Source organism: Triturus cristatus, chromosome 4_2 (assembly GCF_964204655.1).
Source record: "Triturus cristatus chromosome 4_2, aTriCri1.1, whole genome shotgun sequence".
NCBI lineage: Eukaryota > Metazoa > Chordata > Amphibia > Caudata > Salamandridae > Triturus > Triturus cristatus.
The window spans coordinates 706,444,622-706,467,589 of NC_140586.1; the positions used below are offsets into that span (position 1 = coordinate 706,444,622).

Genomic DNA, 22,968 nt, shown 5'->3' on the forward strand with positions numbered 1-22,968 from the left:
CAGGGCTTCCAGGAATGGTGCAAGGATTTTCCGTGTTTGAAGCAATATGCTATTTTGCCACATAATTGTTTCCTGTAAACAGAAACAGGAAATGTTTTAAGCCATATGCTCTTTTGACTCATAAGTAGACGGAGCAATCAAGCGTATGATGCATTGACCCTGAGTAACCCCTTCACATTCACCCACCTCCTTCCTAACTTTGTCGACTCCATTGCCCACTGTGACTTCTTCTGTCACGCATCAGTGAATAGAGCCTTTTATATGGGCTTCATATATTTTGAGTGTTTCTCTAAATTCAGTTATGTACAATAACTTCAGTTACCGCACATCGTTGGGCAGACTTTATTGCATATATCTGCATATTTGAACAAATAGCAGATTATACTGGGGGGAAACTGCCTGGTAAATAATAGGACACCTGGAGTTTGGTGCAGTAAGTACAACAATCTGCATGCTTTGGCCCCTTTTTGAGGGCCCAACCTGGAATAAGTGATAATTATCTCAGCCAGTAAATTATGAACACATTTGTGTCAGATTTTATCAGATGTGATCATCGCATCTGACTATGGGGCATCCACGGTTGAGGTCCTTGGTCTCTTTATTAGCTTCTTTGTTGAGAGGCATTGTTTATTTTATTTTGAAACTCAAGGTTATTACTTGTGCATGGTCCTCATTTCAGTTATTTTGGGGTCTATTCCACACCACGAATAAGTGAGACAGAAAATAAAGTCATGGGTAAAATTAACAAAAGTGGTGGGGAAAATGGAAATAGCGATTCCAAGAAAGGCGGCGGTCTTGGATGGCAGTACACCTCATCCCTACACCCTTACTTGAATTTTAATATCAGAACACTTATTTAAAAAAACCTTTTTACAACACGCAACAGTTATGGGCATTGTATGAAAAAGAAAAAAAAACCTTTGCAAAGAAAAATAGCAGTTTACGCAAGGATTTGCTTTCATATATGAAATGCGTACTGCAATACCCACAGCTCAGCCAATGAGAGTCGCTGCTTGCTGTCAGCTATTGTACAGGAGGGTTGACTCGGGTAGTTGGCGGTGCTTCTTTTTCCGCTCAAACATTCCCTTGTTTAACTTGTTTTCTTTGCTCAGCTGATGGCCTTGAGTGCTTACAAAGGGTTCTTCCCTCCTTTTGTACTTTTAGGAAGAATCACTGGATGACCTTCCCTGGAGCTATCGAGAAAGAACACATCTAGGCCGCATAAATTGTGACTTCCTCAGACACGTGATGGACTCCTGTCGAACAAAGCCATTTGTGCTCATATGTGGTTCCTTGACATTTAATAAGGACGTGGCTGACTGTCTGAAAAGCCTCGCCGTACAAGAAGAATCATGCTTCATATTTTAGTATTTGTAGGCGGGCACCTTTTCTTATCTGTATTCTTTAGCCAATTTTTCAAATTTGCATTTTTTGTTTCACTAGGTCTATGTCCTGATTATTTTACCACACTGGTCACCAGTATTGTTTTAAAATAAATAAATGCAGTCTTTTTAACCATTTTTGTCTATCGTTTTTGGAACTGAATAAACATATTCTTTCACACCAATAATAAAGAAAAATCGATAGAAGCAAAATTCAGTGGTAATAATTGTGAAAATACATAAAATATACTGTTTCAATAAATTACCCCTTTTATAGTTGTTGTGGTTGTTCAGCATCAGATGTGTGTTTAATCAAGCAAATAATTAGTTCATTTGAAAACATTGGAATATTGGGCCCTTAATCTAGATAAATTTCACTTCAGGATTACCATGCAGTTCTTCCGTGTTACCACAGTTTAACAGCACAACAAAATCAGGATTATTTCCTCCTTGTGTTACTAAAAAGAATGAATCCATTCTTCCTTTCTCCAGTCAGTTTCATGTTAGGCGCAGTTTACTCCCTGCACTACACTATTTTGTACTTGGGCCTTGCTACATTTAGCCTACTATGTTCTTTTATTAACTGTGTCTCTTGCCTCTCCACACCATTTTGAGAATGGTTTATACTGCTGACTTTATGACCCCATTGGTTATTTGTCATTTGTTTACAAATTTACACCACTGTAATGCCTAATCTGTTGACAATGAGAAATAAATAAATTAAACATAACTCCCATACGAGAGCATATTAAATTACAAATACACTTAATACCTTCATCTGGCTTCCTGGGACATATGAAAATCACACAAATCCTTTAATAGCAATTGGCGACTACTTTCCCAATGGAAATTTACAGCTTTATCACCCTCAACCTCACTCTGCTGTGTTCCTTATGCTTTTTCATTTCAGCCACCGCTCTTGTGTAAGACCAGAACTGGAGACCACAAATTAGCTGGCGTTTTGCCTCTGTAAACCTTTCCACAAAATCTCTAATCGGGAAAAAGAGATTGTCAAGAAACTGGGCTCTGATCCCATGATTGGTATCAAACTGGCAGACAAGGGAGGAGCCATCATCATTTTTGACTACACAAATCTATCAGACAGAGTGTCTCCAACAGTTAGAGAACACCAACAACTACTTACCTCTGAGACAAGACTTTACGAAAAAACTGCAGAAAATCATCCAATGAATCAGTAGATGAAGCAAAAGAGTTAGTGTGGATCACTACAAAGAAGCAGATTTCCTTGAGCCTGATGACCTGAGGATACCCTATTTATATATTTTGCTAAAGATTCATAAATCAGCTCGGCCTCCGTCTGGTAGACCATTGGGGATCGTCTCCATCCTTGAACCTTTATGCAATTTGTTTTTTACCCTTTTCTCAGACTATTGGTTCTTAATATGCCAGCATACCCTCAGAACACAAAACATAGCCTGACTGTACTGAAGGATGTTTCCTTTGATCTTCAAGAAGATCTGTTGATGAGTTTAGTTGTGGAATCATTATATATTTGCATTCCGCAAGTCGAGACACTCAGGACATTAGAAACTTTGCTGAGTGAGAATCCAAAAAGTATCCTGCACTCCAGTTCCCTTTATTATGAAGTGTGCTCACTTAGCCATGAAAGAAAACTTTTATCAGTTCCAGGATCAACTGTATCTCCAGATGCCACTAAAGAGATCCCTGCTTTCGTGCAGCGGATTAATGGGAGAAACACCTTTCTCAAGTTCACGTGCAAATACAGCAAGGAGAAACTGCCATTTTTAGACCTTGTTTTATAACTGACCGATCCAGAATTCTACAGGAAACATGTGCCAAAAAACTCACTTTTGCGGTATGACAGTTACCATCCCAGGTCTTGTGGGAAAATTTACCAATTGACCAGATTCTTAGAATAAGGCGTAACTGTTCAGAAATCCCCAATTAAAAGAAGCATGCTGTGGCTGTAAGTAAACACCTTATGGAGTGGCAATACCCATCACATCTGATTCATAGACCAGCCAAGCAGGTTCGTAAAACAAAAATAGGGACGCTCTTTTGGAAAATAATCAACTTTCAGAGAATAATCGTTTGATATGCGTGAGTCCTTTCTGTAGTCTCTCATCTTCCAGACAGAAGTCCATCCATAGGAATTGGAAGATACTCACTGTGGGTTCGATGGAGCGTCCTTCACCTATGATTGCTTTCCTGCTTGGACCTAATGTGAGGGATCATCTAGTGCTTAACAGAGTTTCGGCAACACAACACAGCAACCAGGGTACTTTCTGGGCTCTCGCAAAAGAAACAGGACATTTCCCATGTGACTCTTGCTCTGGATTTCAGTTCACTAAACAGTTCACTGAGCTCGACCTTGGCCTTAGTACCCCACGGAAGCTCAAACAATATTGTAACTATAACAGCAGCAATCTGATATATATAATCACGTGCCTTTGTGGGTTACGTACATTGGCCTAGCCATGTGTACACTTACGATCAAGATCTCAGAACATCGTAGTACTATCAGATATAAACGTGGCAATACTATGGTAACCTGACACTACCTTGAGACAGGCCATAGTAACCATGACATTGACTGGGTTGTCATTGATAAACCTCTCCGGCGGCCCACAGTCTAGAGCGGTCAGGCTACCTTACACAACATGGAACAACGATGGGTATTCAGACTCAAAGCGCATGTCATGGGCTAAATGATGAGATCCCATGGAACATTTTGGGCTAAATGTGTATATGTGTGTGCCTCCCCTTTTCTAGTGTTTTTCTAGTATTTTGGAGACAAGAGCCTGGTTTAAATCTCGGCAGACGGGTTACTCCGTCACAACGGTGACAAATATCCCGTCCGACGAAATATAAATCTCATTATGCGATTTATATTTCTACGGACAGGATATCCGTTACCATTGGGATGGATTAACCCATCCGCTGAGATCTAAATTAGGCCCTCAGTATAGTCCTGGGACTGAATTCATGGCACAATTTTATTGGATGCCTTTTTTCTGTCAAGTTATACCACTAATTGTTGCCAGCCGAGTGGATGTATCCCTTAAATTTCTCTGGGTGCACCTGGTCATTTTTTCTCTTACCAGGTGGTCTTACCATGTTTTTATTTTACGTGTTTATTTTTTTATTTCAATTATTTGCCCCTCTTATCTGGCAGTTTGCGTTTTTCTCTGCCATATGCATCAGTGACATGTACTTGAATAAAAAAAAAACCTTGGTTCATCACACCTCTTAATGCTTTTAGAAAGGAGGTCTGGGACTACATTTCCAATCATTCCGGGGACATGTTTCAGTGACGTCCTCAGTGCTGGGTTAGACTCTGTACTTAAGGACTGCGCTTCTGAGTTCTCTGCACTCCTTTCTCTGGACAGACCATATCAACTTGCAATGGACTCTCTACAGGTACGCTCCCTCTGTTTTCAGTTTCTGTCACTGTTTTGGGCAATTGAACATATTTCACTGCACACGCTTTTGAGTACGTTGTCTGCCCTAATTTTGAGCAGTTGGCTTGTGTACTGATGAATGACCGGTTTACTATGTTTCTGAGAGAGGCTTGAGACATTGGACCAGCACGCTTTAAAAACAAGAGTGTGAGCTATGTTCAATATGGCATTTCCTTCTGATGCCTGTCTCTTTTGTTTCACCATTTGTGATTAGCATTTATTTTGATTTGAAGGATTCACAATATGCTGACTTGTAGTTTTCCAATTTACTATCCACATCCTTGCAATGGTCTGCCTGAGGTTTGGCAATTTGTGACCAATACACTATACCTTTATGGGTAAGCTTGTTGAAATTTTGTAACACCAGAGAGGGGCGTTTGTTTACTATGGTCGACTGTTTGGGGTCTTATCGTTGCACGTTGAGTTTTATGGCACAGTCACCATACCTAATAGATATGGATATGTGTGAGAATGCTAAAAAATCTCCAGATTACCAAATAATTTAATGTATTATTGGTCTCTTGATTGTTGTAGAGATATTGACAACAATGGTCAAAAGCCACATTGATTGTGGGCCAGTGTTCATATCATTGATACTTCATAAAAAACCTTTTTTCCTTTTTTATACTGTCTTTTACTTACTTATCTCATAGAGTGTTAGGAAATACCTTTTACGTTATTAGGTCCTGAAGAATGCCACACACCTCCTTGATGAGTCATTAGTATTGGCAGAAACATGCTGACCGCATTATCACTTCTAAGGTGAAGTTTCAAACTCCCCCTTGCTTTTTTTAATGTGCCCAGGGGTGACACCCATTAAACATTCATTTTAGTCTACTGTGAGGCTTTTTAAACTCTGTTCACTTTCCTTTTACTTACACTCTGTCGACCTTCACCCCAACCAGACAGCCCACATTGGTCTTACCTCTGATACAGCTTCTGGCTCCACTACTTTGTGGTAGAGTTGTAGCCCACATCGCTATTAAGCTTGCTACTGGTGTGAGGAGGAACATGATGATGAAGCATGTCACCTAATGGTGGGTGAGGGTTTCCTTCCTAAAAGCTAAATATTTTTTTGGTTCTCTACTGCTTCTGGTGTTTTCAAGAGACCTTTAATTTGAAAGCACAACGAATCAGTCAGTATCAATGGTTGTTACTGATGGAACATGGAGAGGTTGGTTAAGATGGAAGAATGTCCTGGCAAGCGAGTGTGTGAGGATGACGGCATGCATCTGGGCTCCACAGCTCATGTCATTCCAAGCCGCCGGAATACATGTTTATGTAGACCTCAACTCAGATTCAGGCATTGAGTTTCTTTTTTCAACTGTATTATGTACTGTTTACTGCCTGATGTTGACTGGATTTTTATGTTTTATATGTATATACTTTTTTTTTTATACTATCCTCTTTGCTGTGCTTGTTTTTTATTGCAGGAAAAATGCTATATAGTGTATTGTTTGCTGGGGGTGCTGGGGCGAATGTGAGTGAAATGTAAGTTTTCACTTGTATCTGGAATATTGAGTTGGTTGTTAGAATGTTAGAATTTGGTATGCATCTGAAAAGTAGGCAAAGTTAGGGGTGTCAATGTTACATCTAATGTATGGAGGGGGCTGTGAAACCCACACTTCCCTCGTCTACCACACTTACTGACTTGGGATGGGGCAGACACTCACTAAAGAAGCACCATTATGGACTAGACAATGATACAGGAGTATTAGCACTGAAAGGATTTAAACAAAGGGACATTATTAGAATCTCCCATTTGGGTGAGTTGCTTTTGTAAACTGTGATAAAACACTTAAAAAACTCCAAGACAAATATAATCTATACTGTAGTAAATTGTTTGGCTACCTACAGTTGTGACACCACCATATATCTTGAGATTGGTAGATCTCCCTTTAGTTCCTTAGAGATATTATTGTCAGGTGAGTTAGGGGACCATATGATCGCTCAACTTTATCGGTCTCTAGTTATTAACACTGCTGTCTCTTTTGACACATTGCGTCAAGCATGGGAACATGATTTGGGCCCACTTTGTGATGAGGACTAGGGCGAGGCCAGGATATCCCCACGGAAATCTGCTATTGTGTCAAGGTACGACCTGATTTTGCTAAAGTACTGATGTAGAGTATACTTTACACAATACAAATTCTAGAGGATCAATGTGGCAGAGTCTCCGATGTATCTTAGGTGCACCTCTCAGGTTGGGGATCTATTAATCACGGCATAGGGATGCAGCTTAATAATCCATATCTTAGACGTATTTTAGGTGCACCTCTCAGGGTAGGGCTCTATTACTCACGATATGGGGATGCAGTGTAATAAACCCCTTTTGGGAGGGAGTCCTCTCTTTATGTTAGGCTGGAAATTGCCAGTTGACCCAAAATTAATAATTTTACATATAAACATAAATCAAGACGCTAACAAATACAGGATGGTTTTGCCGTGGTTGAGCCTACTGATGGTGAAAATGGATATTTCTCATCGATGGATTGAGTAGAATGGAGGAGGTAAATGACCAATTTATGAGTTTGGAAAAACTTTACATCGCCAGAGGGTGCCCTCATGAACCTTATAACATTTGCAATAAGTAGTGCCAGTTTCTAGGGATTGTTATAGTCCCCATTGGGCTGTGACTGTGACACTGGATGGGATAAATTATAGGTACAGAACTCAGAAATAGAAAGAGATATGTATGGCTGGACACTTTGATTTTTTGGTTCGGTTGTGGACTTCTATCATAAATATTTTAAAGATGTACAGTGGGGGGGACAGGTCTATTACCTTTTCTGTTTTTCTTTGTATTTTCTCTTTCTTTATGGTTGATGTAAACTCAATATAAATGTGTTGTTAGAAATGGGATTTCTGGTTGGCTAAGGTTTGCACCCAAGCCAGGCAGAAACCACCACTCTAGTCAGGACAAGGAATCTAACATGTGTTATAAAAAAGAAAGTTCTGATTTGAGGGAGATGACAGTTTCAAATTGTCCGGAAGAGGCTTAGTGTGGGAGCAGTCCGCTGTACATCCTTTCTCCTATAAACATCTTTTATCTTCAAGAAGTCATTTTGTCTCTCATCATGGATAACCACAGTTCTCCTTCACATGCTTTGTAGAAAGTGGATCTCAGTCTGATCTTTGCATAGTTTATTGTTGCAATTTACTGGTATTATTCGGACATAACAGTATTCAGAGCAATGACAATACCATTTGAATGCAAATAGATAAAAATGGATCACATGTTCATCTTAATGAGGCAGCCTGCCTGATCACAGCTGGTCAACAAAAAGCCTACCTAGTCCCACAATATTAGAAACTTGTCAATCCCAATTTGGTTAGAAACAGGAATTTATGCTGAAATCGGGATTACTCGTTGTGCTAAAAAACCACACTGCTGGGTTGTTTTCCCAGATTTCACGAGGAACCCATGTTGAAATGTGGGCAGGAGAAAGTAACTGGCATAGGGGAAAACCACCAGAAATTGTGCAAAAACACTGATTAATTAGGTATTGCCCATTCTGTGTATTAAAACTCATAACATTGCTGGAGTATTGCACACAGTAATTATCATATCCTTCCATATTGATATTTTCGGATGCATTATACCACACTAGAGTTACAGTGGGTGCTCACACTGAGCCTCTCAGAGGAATGTTTCAGAGAGACAAGGAAGGAATGAGAGCGGAAGGGGTAGACATCCTCTCAGCACCCCAATGTCTAACAGTGAGGATGCTTTATTGTTGCTGGTAGCCACTTTAAGTTTCTCTAAAATTCCAAGAGGAACAAAAGAAGTAGGTTTGGGTAGTAGTTTTATAGTGCGAGCTCCCCTTTAGCAGCCTACATGCATCCCTTTCCTCCTGTTCACGTGATATGTAAATCATGATTTCCTGTGCTACTTCACTTCATAATAATGGTCAAATGACATTGATGAAGTAGTGTTCTTTGTGTGGTAGGACACATTTCTGAGTGGGAGCCTGGTGGAATGGTGGAGACAGTTTATAAAGGGGGCAGTAAGTGAAAAGAATAAATGCCAGTTTTCCAACTTGATACTGCCTCACCAACAAGCATCAGCGACATGGATTCCTGTTGTCTCTTTGTCTGATGACGTCTCGTTGGGTTGTGAAATTCATTGTGACATCATTCACTGGCTCCTGTGGATAGAGTCTGATGATTTCAGCAGGTGCCATGATGGCTGCTTAGATATCATTTATAACTTAATATAGTATGATGTATTGATGTATTAGGGCTATTCAATGGTAGAAAGTATTAGAAGTGAACAAGTGCAATCCATTATTTAGGATGCGAAGAGCATCAGCTTTGGGTGAGATCATTTGAGAAGATTGGGCAAGGAAATTACTCCACATACACAGCATACACTGCAACAACACAGAACATTGTTTTGTTTACGTAACTACAGGATGTGAAATTATCTGAGTGGGGATCCCAGAGACACTGGCTGGTGACCATGATGTCTTCTGAGTCATTGCTTCCGATGGTGACGCTACAGATGAGCTTGTACCGGGGTGGAGTGGCTTGCTTCACCATGTTCTTGATCTCATCACACAACTTTGTGGTGAGGGTGGCACATGTCGCGGGGTCATAGGAAACAGCAGAAAGCCTAGATGGTAAATATTCTCCAACCAGCCGCTTCACTTCGGCACAAGGAAATTTTTCCTTTGGAATAGCCGAGCCCACAGGAACCTGTTACCGATATAAGAGAACATAAATAATATTTCGATTTACTTAGAAAAACAGAATAAACTAAAATTTAAGAAGAAAGAAAACTTACATTTAATATATAGCAATAAAGAACACTTCAGGAGATAGGTAAAATGCAAGGCAGCTATTTCATATATTTGGTGCAAGTGTTTGAGAGAATAGAAAATGTTCACTCTGTGCACTACTACTGACTGACAAATATAAGCTTTTCTTTTGAAAAACAATTGCCTAACAAAAGATAAACACATTGTGGCCTATTCACAACCTGCATTTTGTAGTACTACAAAAGTACTACAAACGCTCTACAAAATGAGCTTTAACCTCATCATCTCCTGTGTTCTTTGCGGAGAGATCTTCGCCCCGACTGCAGAGTCGCTGCACATGTAAGTAACGTAGTTTTAGTAGTAAATGTTGGAGAGATGGAGGTGTGACTGGAAAATGGAGAATGCTTACTATTAAAGGGGAGGGTATTAGGGAACAATAAGGAGGGGTTAATGGAGGGTTATGCAAGGGTTTGGAGAGGCCTGTGTACCCACCCACAAAAGAATAACCTCATTGCTATTCACAAACTGCTCTTCTAAAGTTACTACAGCCAAAAAGGGACCCAAAATGATAGCAAAGTATTCCTGCTCAGAGCTGCCCACACATGGCCACCCTCTGGTATTGTAACACACTCCCATGGAAATCAATGTAGGTAGTGAATTTGAATAAAACCCCATCATAAATTATGTTATATTAGTTTAAATTATTTAAAATAGTTAAAAATATAAATATTATATAATGTAAAATATAGATTTAAAAAATACGTATTCGTTACTAATTATAAAGTATCTTAACATTTTTCACAATAAAAATGTATGTAAGATTACATTTTAATTAAATATAATTAAAAGCACTTAAAAAAAATAAATCTTTTTTAACTCTTTTAATTGTCAGAAAGCACATCAAAGGACATTTGCAATAAACAATAAATAAAACAATACACTGTAGCTCCACAACCTCGTCATACATACTTGAATCCCCGGTCGCCTACAATTAAAAGTACTTTTAATGAATTGTATACAACATTTTCAATAAATATTAATTCATATTTCTTTTACTTTAGTTGGGAGTATATTTTCTCATTTAAGTTTTTAGAATAATTTGATTTTCATCTAATATTTTTAAATTCGTTTAATTTGTAATTCAAAATTAAGATGTTGTATTTTCTTTAGTTCTGTGTTTAAAATAAATACATTAAAATATTATACATTAATATATAACATAAAAATAGACTACTTTTTTCCAAGTTTACTTAAAAAAAATTACATTCCCCTACAACTTATGATAGGGAGACTGCACAGTCAGGATGGACATCTCTGTATGGTAAAATATAGGGAAGACCTCCCTATTCTTCACCATGGGGAGATTTCTGCAGTTGGTCAAAGCTTATGTATTTCCAACGAAGTTGATACAACAGCATCTACTACGCTGATGACACAGGAATGCTAGACTTTTTGCAGGTTGAACTCCTGCATCACTGCAGGCCCTGAATTACTATTCTAAGAGCAGCAAATTAAAGATAAACAGTAAAGTGGTCATGGTGTTTGATACAAACATAAATGTTGGGGCATGTGGCTACTTGGCAAATCTCTGTGTGACTTATCTATCAAGGTGTCTAGTTAAGCGATCTGGGCTGTGTCCGCTAAAGCGATATGGGGTGTGCCCTTTACCACATGAAGAAACAGAAAAGCAAGTGTGAAAGATCAATTGTTATGCGCTGCAAACTGCATGCAAAACTTCACAGTCCATCAGCTACAATCATAATAAAGTTAATTGAAACCAAGCATTGGCTTCATTAACCTTTGGCTGAGCATTTACTCACAACTTCACCTGTTATTTGACCAAATAAGAACAGGCAGAGATGGCCTCCTTTTTAGACCTTCGTTCTAAGATGAGAATTGAAGAGTGCACTCAAAAGGGTACCTTACAATTACATATTTGGCCCTACATTAAACAGGGTGAAGGCAGCCTTTGATGTTAGTGGGCTAAATATTTGAAGGCAAAGAATTGTTGGAAATATGTGAGCTTGTATAACACCTACACACTTGCAGACTTTAAACCTATGGTATCAAATCAATCAATAATAATATCAAAGGTCCTCGCCTATTTGGAGTTGAAAAAAGTAAAAAATATATACTATATAATATTGTTGTGTGAAACACGCATAAAATATGGCTATCTAGATGCAACAATTTGGTGTACAGAGAAGACGGTAAATAATGCTGGGGAGTGCAACCCAGAATATTGAAAAAGTAGGCATTATGTAAATTCTGCTTATTCTGGCCCGAAACTTTAAGCACAAGTTTTGCATTTGTAAATAATTAGATACTGAAGATTCCTTGGAGCAGGATGTTGCCCCAATAGACATTCCATCCAGTGCTGTATTGAAGAAGCTTATAGATCAGGGTGTTGCTGCTGCTTTGACTGCCTGGGCATTACCTCCTCCCACCAAACAGCTTAGAGGGAGTAATCATTAGGAATCTGATCGGGACACAGATGTTGAAGAAGTTTAGTACAAAATGGACCAGGGTGCTGATTTGACAGAGGTCCTTCAATACACTAACTTTGGTGTCCCAGAACCAAGCCCTCCTCAGATGAGTATGCCTTTTTTCAACAATATAAAAAAATGAAACCTCCTAGTTTTTCTCTCCATAGGGCAAAACTCAAGGCGTTACCCAGGGAATTGAAGGAGATAGACCGTCCTGTATTCCCTAGGTTTTTGGGCAGAAGGTATCCCGTAAATGTGGGGAAGAATTTCCTTCTACTGTTAAGGAGGATTGCCTAATGAATCGCTGTACTACATATCAGAATATGCTTCCTCTAAAGACTTCATAGATAAAAAAGTAGATTCAGCTATTAGGAGAGCTTATGTCACATCAAACTTTGCTGTACATGCCAACGCTTACGCTACTTAGTCAATCCAGTCACTGATAAGTGACATTGAGACTTTTTTGGAGTAGAGGTAGGCAGGTGCAGGTTGTATGTTTAATTTCTTTGCTATAGAACAGAAGGTCCGCTTTCTCTTGGACATAATCTTTGATTGCCTTTGTACTGATGCAGAAGGCTCTGGTTCCTCAGAAGGCACGTCTGCACCGTGGAGGGCAGCTCTCTGCCCAGCACTGCAGCAAGTTTACCAAGCACCGCCCCCCAAAAAGGTCGTAGGCCCGGACAGTCCCATGTGATGTGGCAGAAATCCACATCAGGGTATAAGCATCGGGGGCAGCCACGGATCTGCCCCCGATAAGTTACATTCAGGCAGTGGGGTGTCATGTAAGCCATGTGTGTTTAGTTGAACTGTATGTATTTGAAACGTTTATTGTGAGAGACCTTCTTAGGGTACTGCAAAACCCTCCACCATTCCGCATCCGTGAGGGCTCTGTCTCCAATCCTGTCACACTTTGCCCGAAGCCTTCCTAAGGATGTATGAACGCTGAATTCAGGGCCACATAAAACCACTTCACTAGATGCCCCGCTGTTCCAAACGTGAACAGGGCATGCAGCACTGGATGAGTCTCCGGTTCGTCTCTCCCCTTATTCCATAGCTGGGCAAACGTACGCGCCATGGCCTCGTAACACAGGGACTGACCCGGGGGTAAACCACAGTCTTCCCGAAGCACGTCAAACGGGAGCAGGGATTTATCCAGAAAGCAGTCCCCTACATTATCAAGCCCAGCCTCCGTCCTGGGGGCCAGTTGCTCAGTCGTGAAAACTGACTGCGGATCACTATGTGGCAAGCCCACAAAGGGCAACATAGGGGTGTACTTAGCTAGACACCAGTCTCTGCCTTGGCATCGCCTCCAGGCCTGAAAGGCAGTGCACTGCAGCAAGGAGCAGTACGGGGTGGGTGTCGATGGTATCAGCAAATTCGCCACTATTAAGCTAGGGAGAGAATCCGGATATGTCAAGTACGTGCCATCCTCGTTCACACCCTCTATCCATTGTGCCAGCCATTGCAATTGACCAGCCAACATATAATCTTCAAAATTTGGTACTCCCAGGCCACCCTCAGATGGGGGCGTTGCAATGTTGTAAGCCACACTCTAGGGCGCCTGTCTCCCCACACCAGATCTCGTAGCAAGGTGTTCAGGGGGCGAAACCAACTGCTGGGCATGAGTACCGGCAGGTTGACAAAGAAGTACAATAAGCGTGGTAGCATGATCATTTTAGACAGGGAGACCCGGGACATCACAGGCAATTGCAACATACGCCAAAAGTGGACACACGCGTGTAACGAGCCCAGCGCTCTACCCAGATTGCCCTCCTTTAAGTCATCGAGCGAATTGAATACATTCACGCCCAGGTACCTAAACGTATTCTGGGCTCACAGTATGCCGACCCTCAACGTTTCTGGCCTAGGGATGGGACCCGCAATTGAGAACAGAAACGTCTTTGCTTTGTTGACCTGTTACCCCGAAAGGCCTGCAAAATCGTCCAAAACATATAGAGCCGTGGAGGTGCCCTCTACTGCGTCTGACACATATAATAGGAGGTCGTCCGCATATAGTGAAACCTGGTGCGTCTGCCCTCCGACATCCAGTCCGATCCTGTCCCCTCCCTGGCGAAGTCTCTCAGCGAGGGGTTCAGTTGCCAAGGCGAATAGGAGAAGAGAAAGGGGGCACCCCTGTCTAGTACCCTGGGAGACCTTAAACCCTCTAGAAATTGTTCTGCCTGTTCTGACCCTTGCAGTAGGCACCGCGTACAGAGGCTGCACCCACGCCTCTTCCAAACCCATGTGCATCATAACTTTGAACAGGTTGTCCCACCCACCGTGTCAAAACCTTTTTCCAGGTCAACAGAGAGCACTGCGGCCTGGGGTTTGGACGGGGTCTCGGCGGCAGAAGAGAACCGAATAGAGCCTGCGCAAATTATATGAGGTGTTACGGGATGGGATAAACCCATTCTGATTAGAGTGTATTAACGTCTTCATTTGCGGTATCAACCTACCGGCCAGCACTTTACTTAAGATCTTGAAATCCATGTTGAGCATGGAAAGGGGCCTATACTCCTCAACCCCCACTCCTGACGTCTTAGATTTCGGAAGGGGAATCACCAAGGGCGCTCGTGTGGAACTAGGTAACTCCCCAGCTTCATAAGAGTCTGCATACATCCGAACCATGTGCGGCGCAAGCAAGTCAGCGAAGCGTTGATAGAATTCGGCTGGGAGGCCGTCCGACCCCGCGGTCTTGCCAGGTGCCAACGCATGGATGGCGGCTTTAATCTCCTGCAGGGTTATCGGTTACCCCAGCTCCTCCTGGTCCTCCTTCTCCAACACACGCAGGGGTAGAGGCTCCAGGAACTCCCTTACCACCGATTGGGGGGCCATAGTCGGGCCACATATAGCTGTTCATAGAATGCCAGGAAGGCATCGTTGATCGCATCCAGGTCATACACCACCTCCCCGGAGTCTAGGCCAATTTCTGTAATGGGGGATCCCCCTAGTTCTGGCTTAATTAACCGTGCCAATAGACGGCCCACCTTACCTTCCTCCCTCTGCACCCTGTCCAAGTAATCCCTGTGATTATAACAGCCGTCCAATTGCATCAATATATTTCGCTCTCGCTTCCTGCAATGCGACCCGGGCTGCGTCCCCAGACCCTGAGCGTTATCTAAGCTGCTCCCTTCCATGTCCAGTAGTTCCTGGTGAAGTTCTCTATAGGCTCCCGCCGCCTGCCCCTTGCAGTGACCCCACACTACCACCTTGAACGCCTCCCATTCAATCTGAACAGAGGAAGCCGTGTTGGTGTTAGTGGGGAAAAATACATCTAAAAGTGTGTGCAGTGACGTGCGGAAAGGATCATCTTCAAGTAAAGCCGGGTTCAGCCTCCAGGTGGGAATCAGGGGGCAATGACCCAGGTGTTGATGAGTCATTACCAACGGACTGTGATCCGACAAGGTACGTCCAAGGTATTCAGTGTGTTTAATAGTACTATTAAAGGCAGGGGAACATAAAAACAGATCTGGTCGAGTATGCACTTGATGTACGGGGGAGAAGAAGGAGAACTCCCAGTGGCCCTTGTGCTGTAGCCTCCACGTGTCTTTGAGTCCCCAGTGTGTGATCCACGCACTAAACCCTAGAGCTGTACGGCGTGGCTGAGACCCCATTAAGGGCGGGTGTGACCAGTCTGCAACAATGTTCGCCACACATTTAAAGTTCCCCCCAAGAATCAGGTTGCTCCTCAAGCTATCTGCCAATACAACTGAGAAAGAATCCAAGAAGCCTACCTGATCCTGGTTAGGTGCGTAAATGTTTCCCAGGGTGAACTCCTGCCCCGCTAGCCTCCCTCCAACCAATGCATATCGGCCTCTCGCATCCAGCCACGATTGCTCAACAGCGAAGGGGACCCCCGGCTTAACCAGATCAATACCCCCCTAGAAAAGGCCGAATGGGTAGTTGCGAACACCGGGCCCCTCCACCTCCGTTTCAACCTCCCAGCCTCCTCACTACTCAAGTGGGTTTCCTGCAGGAAAGCTATATGGATGTCCCTGCGTCGCAGGTAAGAGTAAATGTTATGGCGCTTTGCAATGGATCCCATCCCCCTAATACTCCACGTTAGAAAATTTATTACACTTTGAGTCCCTGCCAATCCTACTGAATATCGGTAAGCAACACTGCGAAGGGGAGCCCCCCACAACGCCTTCCCTTATCTCGTGGCCTCCCACCCCTCTGCAAACATAAAAGACTGAATAGCCAACCAAAAGACCCTTAAGGTGGTCAATTCCCCAACCCCAGGGCAGTCCGACAACAGTCAGCCGCCCAAAAATCATGTGAAACTATCAGTACTAAGTGACGCCTTAACCTAGCATGGCTCTCAACGGGGGTGAGCCAAACAGAATTAGCACGGGACGCCCCACTGGTAGGAGTGCACCAGCCTCATGAGTAAGGAATCAGCATGGGGTCTAGAACTAGCCAACATTGATCAGTAGCCCCCTAAGAGACCCAACCGCCCAAGCCAACTAAAATGCATAAAATAATATAATCAGCGGTATTGGGCATCACCACTGGGAGCTTCGCACTGGTGCTGTGGGAAGTGTCTGTTCCGGTGCCCTCTGTCTCTCGCGAGGAGCCTGCAGCGCCTCCGCTCTCTCCTTCTCCGTCTGTGATGAGGTTGGTTCCTTTGACGTCCCCCTTCAAGGTTGACGCCTCAGGTGCTTCCCGCGCTCCACCGCCTTCCTTTCGGGGACACCAGCACTCCTATATCGTGGAGTCTCACCTTTATAGGTTTCCAGCCAGTCCCATGTATCCTTAGGGCTATTGAAGTAATGGTTGCGCCCTTCCAACATGATGCGCATTCGGGCCAGGAGCAAAAGCAAGTACTGGAGGCCCTCGTCTCTTAGTGCCCTCTTGACCTCTAAGTAGGAGGCCCGCATCCGCTGCACCCCCAGCATGTAGTCTGGGAAGAGAGAGGCCTTGCTGTTGTCAACAGTGAAGGGGCCATCCGCTTGTGCTCTTTACAGGAGGAGGTCCCTGTCTCGGAAGTTCAACAGACGGGCCACCACCGGAGGCGGGGGCCTCCCATGGGCCAAAGACTCAGTTGGCACTCGATGAGCCCTCTTCAGCGTGTAGAAGGAGGATAGGCCCTCCGGCCCCACTATACTCCTGAGCCAGCCCTCCAGAAATGATACCATGTCGTCGCCCTCCGTCCCCTCCGGCAGGCCCTGGATTCTGATGTTATTCCTTCTATTGCGCCCTTCGGCATGTTCCGATCTGCGTTCAAACCAGCTCACCCTATCCGTGAGGGCCCCCATCTGTTGCTCCAATGCCTTGTGGGCCGGCGCCAGTTCTGCGACGGTAGACTCCGTCTCCTTGACTTTTTCCAACAGCTTCTTATGCTCCTCCCACAGCAGGCCGAGTCCCACCGCAACAGTGGTGATATCCTGATGGAGAGTAGCTTTCATGTCCGCTATAGGCTCCAATATTTTGCTAAGCTGCTGCTGTACCGGGTCATCCAGGGAGGATGCGACTGTTCCTGTGCACTGTCCTATGGGTCCAGAGGGCCCCGGCCTGTCGACCCCTGGGTTTGCCAATACTGCTCGGTCCTTGCTAGCGCAGTTGAAGGTCCACTTCCAGCACTACTGACGGGATACAGGGCACCCTGCAAACAAAGGCCAGCAAAGGATTGTTCCTCTAAAAGGCAGTCCTCACCTCGGGCTTCCACGCTAGTCTGTTCGGGTCCCCCCCACGTCCCACCAGGGGCCCTGGTGTGCGACGCGATCTCCAAGTGCCGTTCCTCCCAGGCACCACTATTGCGCCCAAGTCCAGAACAGTCCTGGCAGGTGAATCCCACCTATCCACAGAAATTGTTGGCGCAAGAGAGCTTCAGGCACGGTGGCGCCCGGGAATACACAACCAGACATTCCAATACAAAGTCACTCTGGATCACGTCTGTCCCTCTGTCCAGGCCCGAGCCCGTCTCCACCAGGGTGCGGCCTCTACTCAGCCCTGGCACTATCTTGCAGCACACAGGTACCGATCAAGGTGCGCACCAAGCCTCCCTCATTTTGTTCCTCCGATAGGGCCTCTCACAGTGCCCCAGTCAGATCCGGGCTCACTGTAGTGTGTAATCGCCACCAGGCACGGCTCGTGGCGCAGCGACCGCCTCTCGCCCCAGACCAGTCACTCCGACCACTTAACATTCATGGGCCACCCACTGGCCCTCCAGCTGCAGAGACTCACCGTATGGCCTCAGCACGGATCTCCTTCTTAGGCCCACTAACTGGTGATAAAGGGCTGTTCGACCGAGCGCAGTGCCCGGCCGACACCGCCTTCTGCTCCGGCCTCCGCCACAGGTTCCACTGTGCAAGCGTAGGTAGCCGCATTCAGGGCCTTCGCTGCTCTCAGCGCCCACAGAAGGAGTGCTCCAAAGAGGGGCCGCCTCCACCCCTGTCAGTGCAAGCAGGCAGGCCCCGTAAGTCCCAGGCCTCTCGGGCGCAGCCACGCACCTCAAGCTGCAGCTGGTCGCCTCCGAGAAGTCCCGAGCACAGCCGCCCCACACCATGGCCAATAACACAAGCTGGAGGGGCTGCCCAGGACCAGCGGAGCACACCAGCGCGGTCGCCCGGTGGTGTGCCACCCACGCTCTCTCGCCACTGCTCTCCTGACTTCGTCCTCCTTAAAAGCTGCTTGCTGTCACATCTGGATGAGATCCTGGTGAACAATAATTCCCAGGAGTCGCTCTTGCTTCATATGTCCTTCACTTGAACCACACTTTTTGGATTAGAATTGGAAGACTTAATCAAAAGCTCAGATTAAGTGTTAGTGTCCCAAACTCCAATGTTGTGCATATCTAAATTTTGGTCTTGTATCCTTTTCAAAGAACACTAACCACAAGGAAGATGGCAGGTTGAACCTGCTGCAGTGAGCACACCCTCATGATTGCCCCAGCCTTGCTGTACACTCATCTTCTAGCGCCACAAAACTGACTCAGTTCCACTCGCATTCTTAGTGGGAATGTGCTCCATTGACGACGGAGCCGCCTCGAGTCGGGGCTCTCTGCTACTTGTGTCTCTGATGCAGCGGCTGCTCTCTGGCTCTCTATGTGGCATAGTATGGCTAGCACGAGCAGCTCTGTGGCAGAGCCGACCACTCGCTTGTCAGCAGCATCAAAAGCCCGGAATGGCACTGCCAAGGGTGAATACTCAGAAAGGAGGACGGGGGGGGGTTGCGCTGTAGCAGCCGTAGCGGCAATCTACCTCAGCACCTGCAGCATTGGCAGCCGGAGAATCAGATGACTGTCAATCTAACAAAGAAAAGGCCATTAACTCACAGGTCGCACGATCCATACTCAAGCTTCTTCAATCTGGTAATGCAACCAGGGTGATGGGGACGCTCTACTGAGTGCGGTGCAAGGCGTTAGCAGACCTCCAGGTGCAGAATCATCTAGTGAATTGTATGCCGCTGAGGGCCTGGACCATAACCAGATTGACTCATTAAAAATAATAACTGACATAGGACCTCATGATAATGTTTCAGCATATCCCCAGGGCCCCCCCCCGCTCCTGACAAAGCTCTGCAATGCTTCTAATCGGGGATCTTGTGGTCCTTGCCCGGGTCTTTGCTCGATTGAGAAAAGTGGGAATTTTGAACAGATGGGCCCATGTAGTACAGAGCTAATTGAGTAGGTGAAAAGAAGTGCAGAAGAGTCGGGGGATACTGTTTTGAGTACCCCCGATAAATGGGTCCACTGAATGAAGGAGCAGACATAATACTGGGAGTTTTGAGGTGACATCTGACCCCACAGTGGCAACCGAACAAGAGCTAAAAAACGGTTTACCTCTGGCTACCCCATGTCTTGGGGATAGTGTTACCAGGAAAGGGAAAGCTCCAGGTGAAAAGCAAACTAAGACTACCAAGGGTCGCAGTGGGTCTAAAAAAGCTCAAGGTTGCTTTCCCAGTGACCATTCGAATGCTACGGCTCCAATACCTTCCAAGGGAGGGCCTAAGAACAGTCCTCTGCGTAAGTGGGTTACTTCCAAGGGGGAAGTCAAGGCTCTCATTTAACAGCTTTCAAACAGAGGCCCTGCCTTACAATCCCACTCTTCAGCTACAGGGGAGTACACCCAGCTCTCAAACGGCGACAGCCCCAATGAGAATGCTTTCCTGAGCCCAGAGCATGGTAGGGGCTCAGGTAGAGACATGGACTCGCCCAGTAATCTACCTTCCTGGGTGACCCCAGATGCTACCACTGATGCTGATACTATTGCCTCAGATCCGAATCAACATCCAAATGTACCGGGCAAAGAGCCCTTGCTGTCTACAATTTTGGTGTTGGAATGTTGCTGGGCAAACCAAGCCAGAAAGTGGACCCGTTTTGTGGGAGGAATTCATTGTTTATGCACCACACATATTGGGAATAACTGAAACCCATTTGGCATATAAAGATCAGCAACTCTTAAAACAAATAGGGTATGATAGCATTGTTTGTTCATCACAAACAATTTCTATACAGGGTGGCTATATTGAAAGCCAGAAACTTGGCAGTTAAAAAAAAAGTCCATTGCATATAGCAGGGGAAGGTGGGCTATAGCTCAGTTAATAATTAACGGTCAGAAATATACCAATTGTGTGGTCTACAGCTCTAATCTTGATGATCCAACCGTCTTCGATTACTTAAGTATGGAATTGCTGGACTGACCTGGAGACCTTATTGTCATGGGGGACTTTAATTGTGTAATGGAGTACAATATTGACTCTACTAATCATCAAGCAACTGCTCGGATGACTAGAACTCGAGTATAAATTATGGAACTAATGAGGCTGCATGGGCTAGTGGATGCATGGAGAACATAATTCCATTTCACTCCAGGGTAAACTTATTATTCTTTTCCCTACAAGCAGTACTCGTGAATTGGTATGATACTGGTAAAAAAGCAGATGTTAGAAGGGGCTAAAATGGAGATATGTTCCAAGGTTACTTCCGATCACAATGCTTGCATACTGACTTTACCGAACCTGCAAGAAGGGGGGCATAGGCGACGCCTGTTTACATTTCCTCGCCATCTGGAATACCGGGGGTACTTAAAAATTATATTGATAGAAATCATACAAATGGCACTTCTACCGCTGCCATTGTCTGGGACTGCATGAAGGCATACATTAGGGGGGTGACACTTTAGTTTATCCGGAAACAAAATAAACGCAGGCAAGTTGAATTGGCTCAATATTGGCAGAATTGCATGAACTTAGAAGGACAGCATGCCCGGCAATTCTATCCGGAGATCTACGGGCACAGACCGTACACCTGAGGCTAAATGCAACACAACGATTGCTCAAGAAGGTGGCTGCCATCTACCAGAAACATAGAGCGTTTCAGTATGAGTATGGTGAGAGAGTTGGCCACCTCCTCGCACACCAGATATCTGATTAAAGGACCAGCTGTGTTATAAGGCGTATCTTGGAGGATGATGAGGATTAACATACTCATCAACAAGAGGTAGGTGAGCAATTTGCCTCCTTTTATCAAGGGGTATATAACAGCTGTTTGCTGTCTATCTCTGTGAGAGTGGGGTGCCTCGACTCGACCCTCAACGGTCAACAAGGGAAAATTGGGTTGGGAGAGATCGAAGCAGCTGTTAGTGCTTTACCATCTGGGAAAGCTGCAGGAGAGGATACAATACCCCTGGAATTTTATGAAGTGTTTATGGGAATCTTAGCGCCAGAATTTATAGATTTGGTAACAGATATCAGCAAGGGAGGAGAAGTTCCAGCCTCATGGGGGGCCACCAACATAGTGGTTTTTCCTAAAAAGGATAAACCACAGGAGGAAAGTAGCTCTTACCGACCTATATCTTTGATTAATGCGGAACAAAGGTCTTCTCTAAAATACTAGCTACACGTCTTGCTCCCCTCATTCACAAACTGGTCTCAGAGCAGCAGCAGGGCTTTGTCTCGGGCAGAGACACTTTGGCTCACACTAACGCCGGAATCGCAGCATTTTATGTTTCTAAGAAAACAAATGCCCGGATTGGTATGATAATGCTGGACGCGGAGAAGGATTTCCATAGCGTTACTTGGGAATCATTATGGCTGACTATGGATATATTTGGGATAGAGGGCAGATCTATAGCAATGGTGCAGGCGCTATATAAAAACGTGATGGCGAAAGTTCTGACGGGGTTAAGTCATCTGCTCCATTCTCAATCTATAAGGGTACACACAGGGGTGTCCGCTCAGCCCCCTGCTGTTTGCCCTTTATATAGAACCTTATCTAAGGCATTGAACATTGAATGAGGGTATACAACCGGTAAGAATGAACAGCATGAAATTTAAAATAACAGCGTACGCAGACGATATCGTGGTTTTTGTTTCTAGCCTGAGTGATTCTGTTAATCTTATAACTAAGGTGGTCGAGTGATTTGATGTATTTTCTGGCTAAAAGTTTAGCTTAACAAAAACTCAGATAATTCTTAACTTTAGTCCACCTACCCCGATAATAGGAGTTACCGACAAGGCTAGATACCTTGGCATATGGATGATTAGTTATGTGGAAAAGATAATTAGGCTGAATTATGAGCCCCTCTTTAAAATAGTTATAGCTAAACTGCGGCAATGGCATTGTCTCCCCCTAAGTATCTCAGGACGATGTAATATTGTTAAAATAGACATATTACCTAAGTTTCTTTACATATTTCGATCCATACCACTTTGGTTCCTTGACTATTTTTTTAAACGCCTTGAAGGGGCCATCAGCAGTTTCATATGGGGCTATAGGATGGACAGACAAGCTATCCGCTTTATGAAATGACCTTACACACAGGGAGAATTTAAGCTTCCTGATTTTAAGCTTTATTTTTGGGCCTTGTTTATTGGGCGGATCCAAAGCTTATTGATTAGGCACAAGCCCGGACTGATTGCATTTGGCTATCAACCCTCACTCGGCTATGATATC

The 22,968-nt window shown here is 44.5% G+C and overlaps 2 protein-coding genes across 7 annotated transcripts in view; one reads left to right on the top strand and one right to left on the bottom strand.

Moving 5' to 3' along the window:
• The window catches only part of CYB5RL (cytochrome b5 reductase like), a 160,350-nt gene extending 158,231 nt beyond the window's left edge, over positions 1–2,119 (top strand). For 3 of the 6 annotated variants that reach the window (XM_085602567.1, XM_085602566.1, XM_085602568.1), the window contains exon 8: positions 1,165–2,119. In XM_085602567.1, the coding sequence (XP_085458693.1) occupies positions 1,165–1,368 (204 nt within the window). In that variant the 3' untranslated portion in view covers positions 1,369–2,119. The remainder of the gene's footprint in view (positions 1–1,164) is intronic. The other 3 variants (XM_085602570.1, XM_085602569.1, XM_085602571.1) reach the window with 1 other exon arrangement.
• A 5,836-nt stretch (positions 2,120–7,955) lies between these two features.
• Positions 7,956–22,968, bottom strand: part of LOC146834931 (dynein light chain Tctex-type protein 2B-like) — a 238,339-nt gene continuing 223,326 nt past the window's right edge. Inside the window, exon 5 of the mRNA XM_085600149.1 lies at positions 7,956–9,523. Within this exon, the coding sequence (XP_085456275.1) occupies positions 9,176–9,523 (348 nt within the window). The 3' untranslated portion in view covers positions 7,956–9,175. The remainder of the gene's footprint in view (positions 9,524–22,968) is intronic.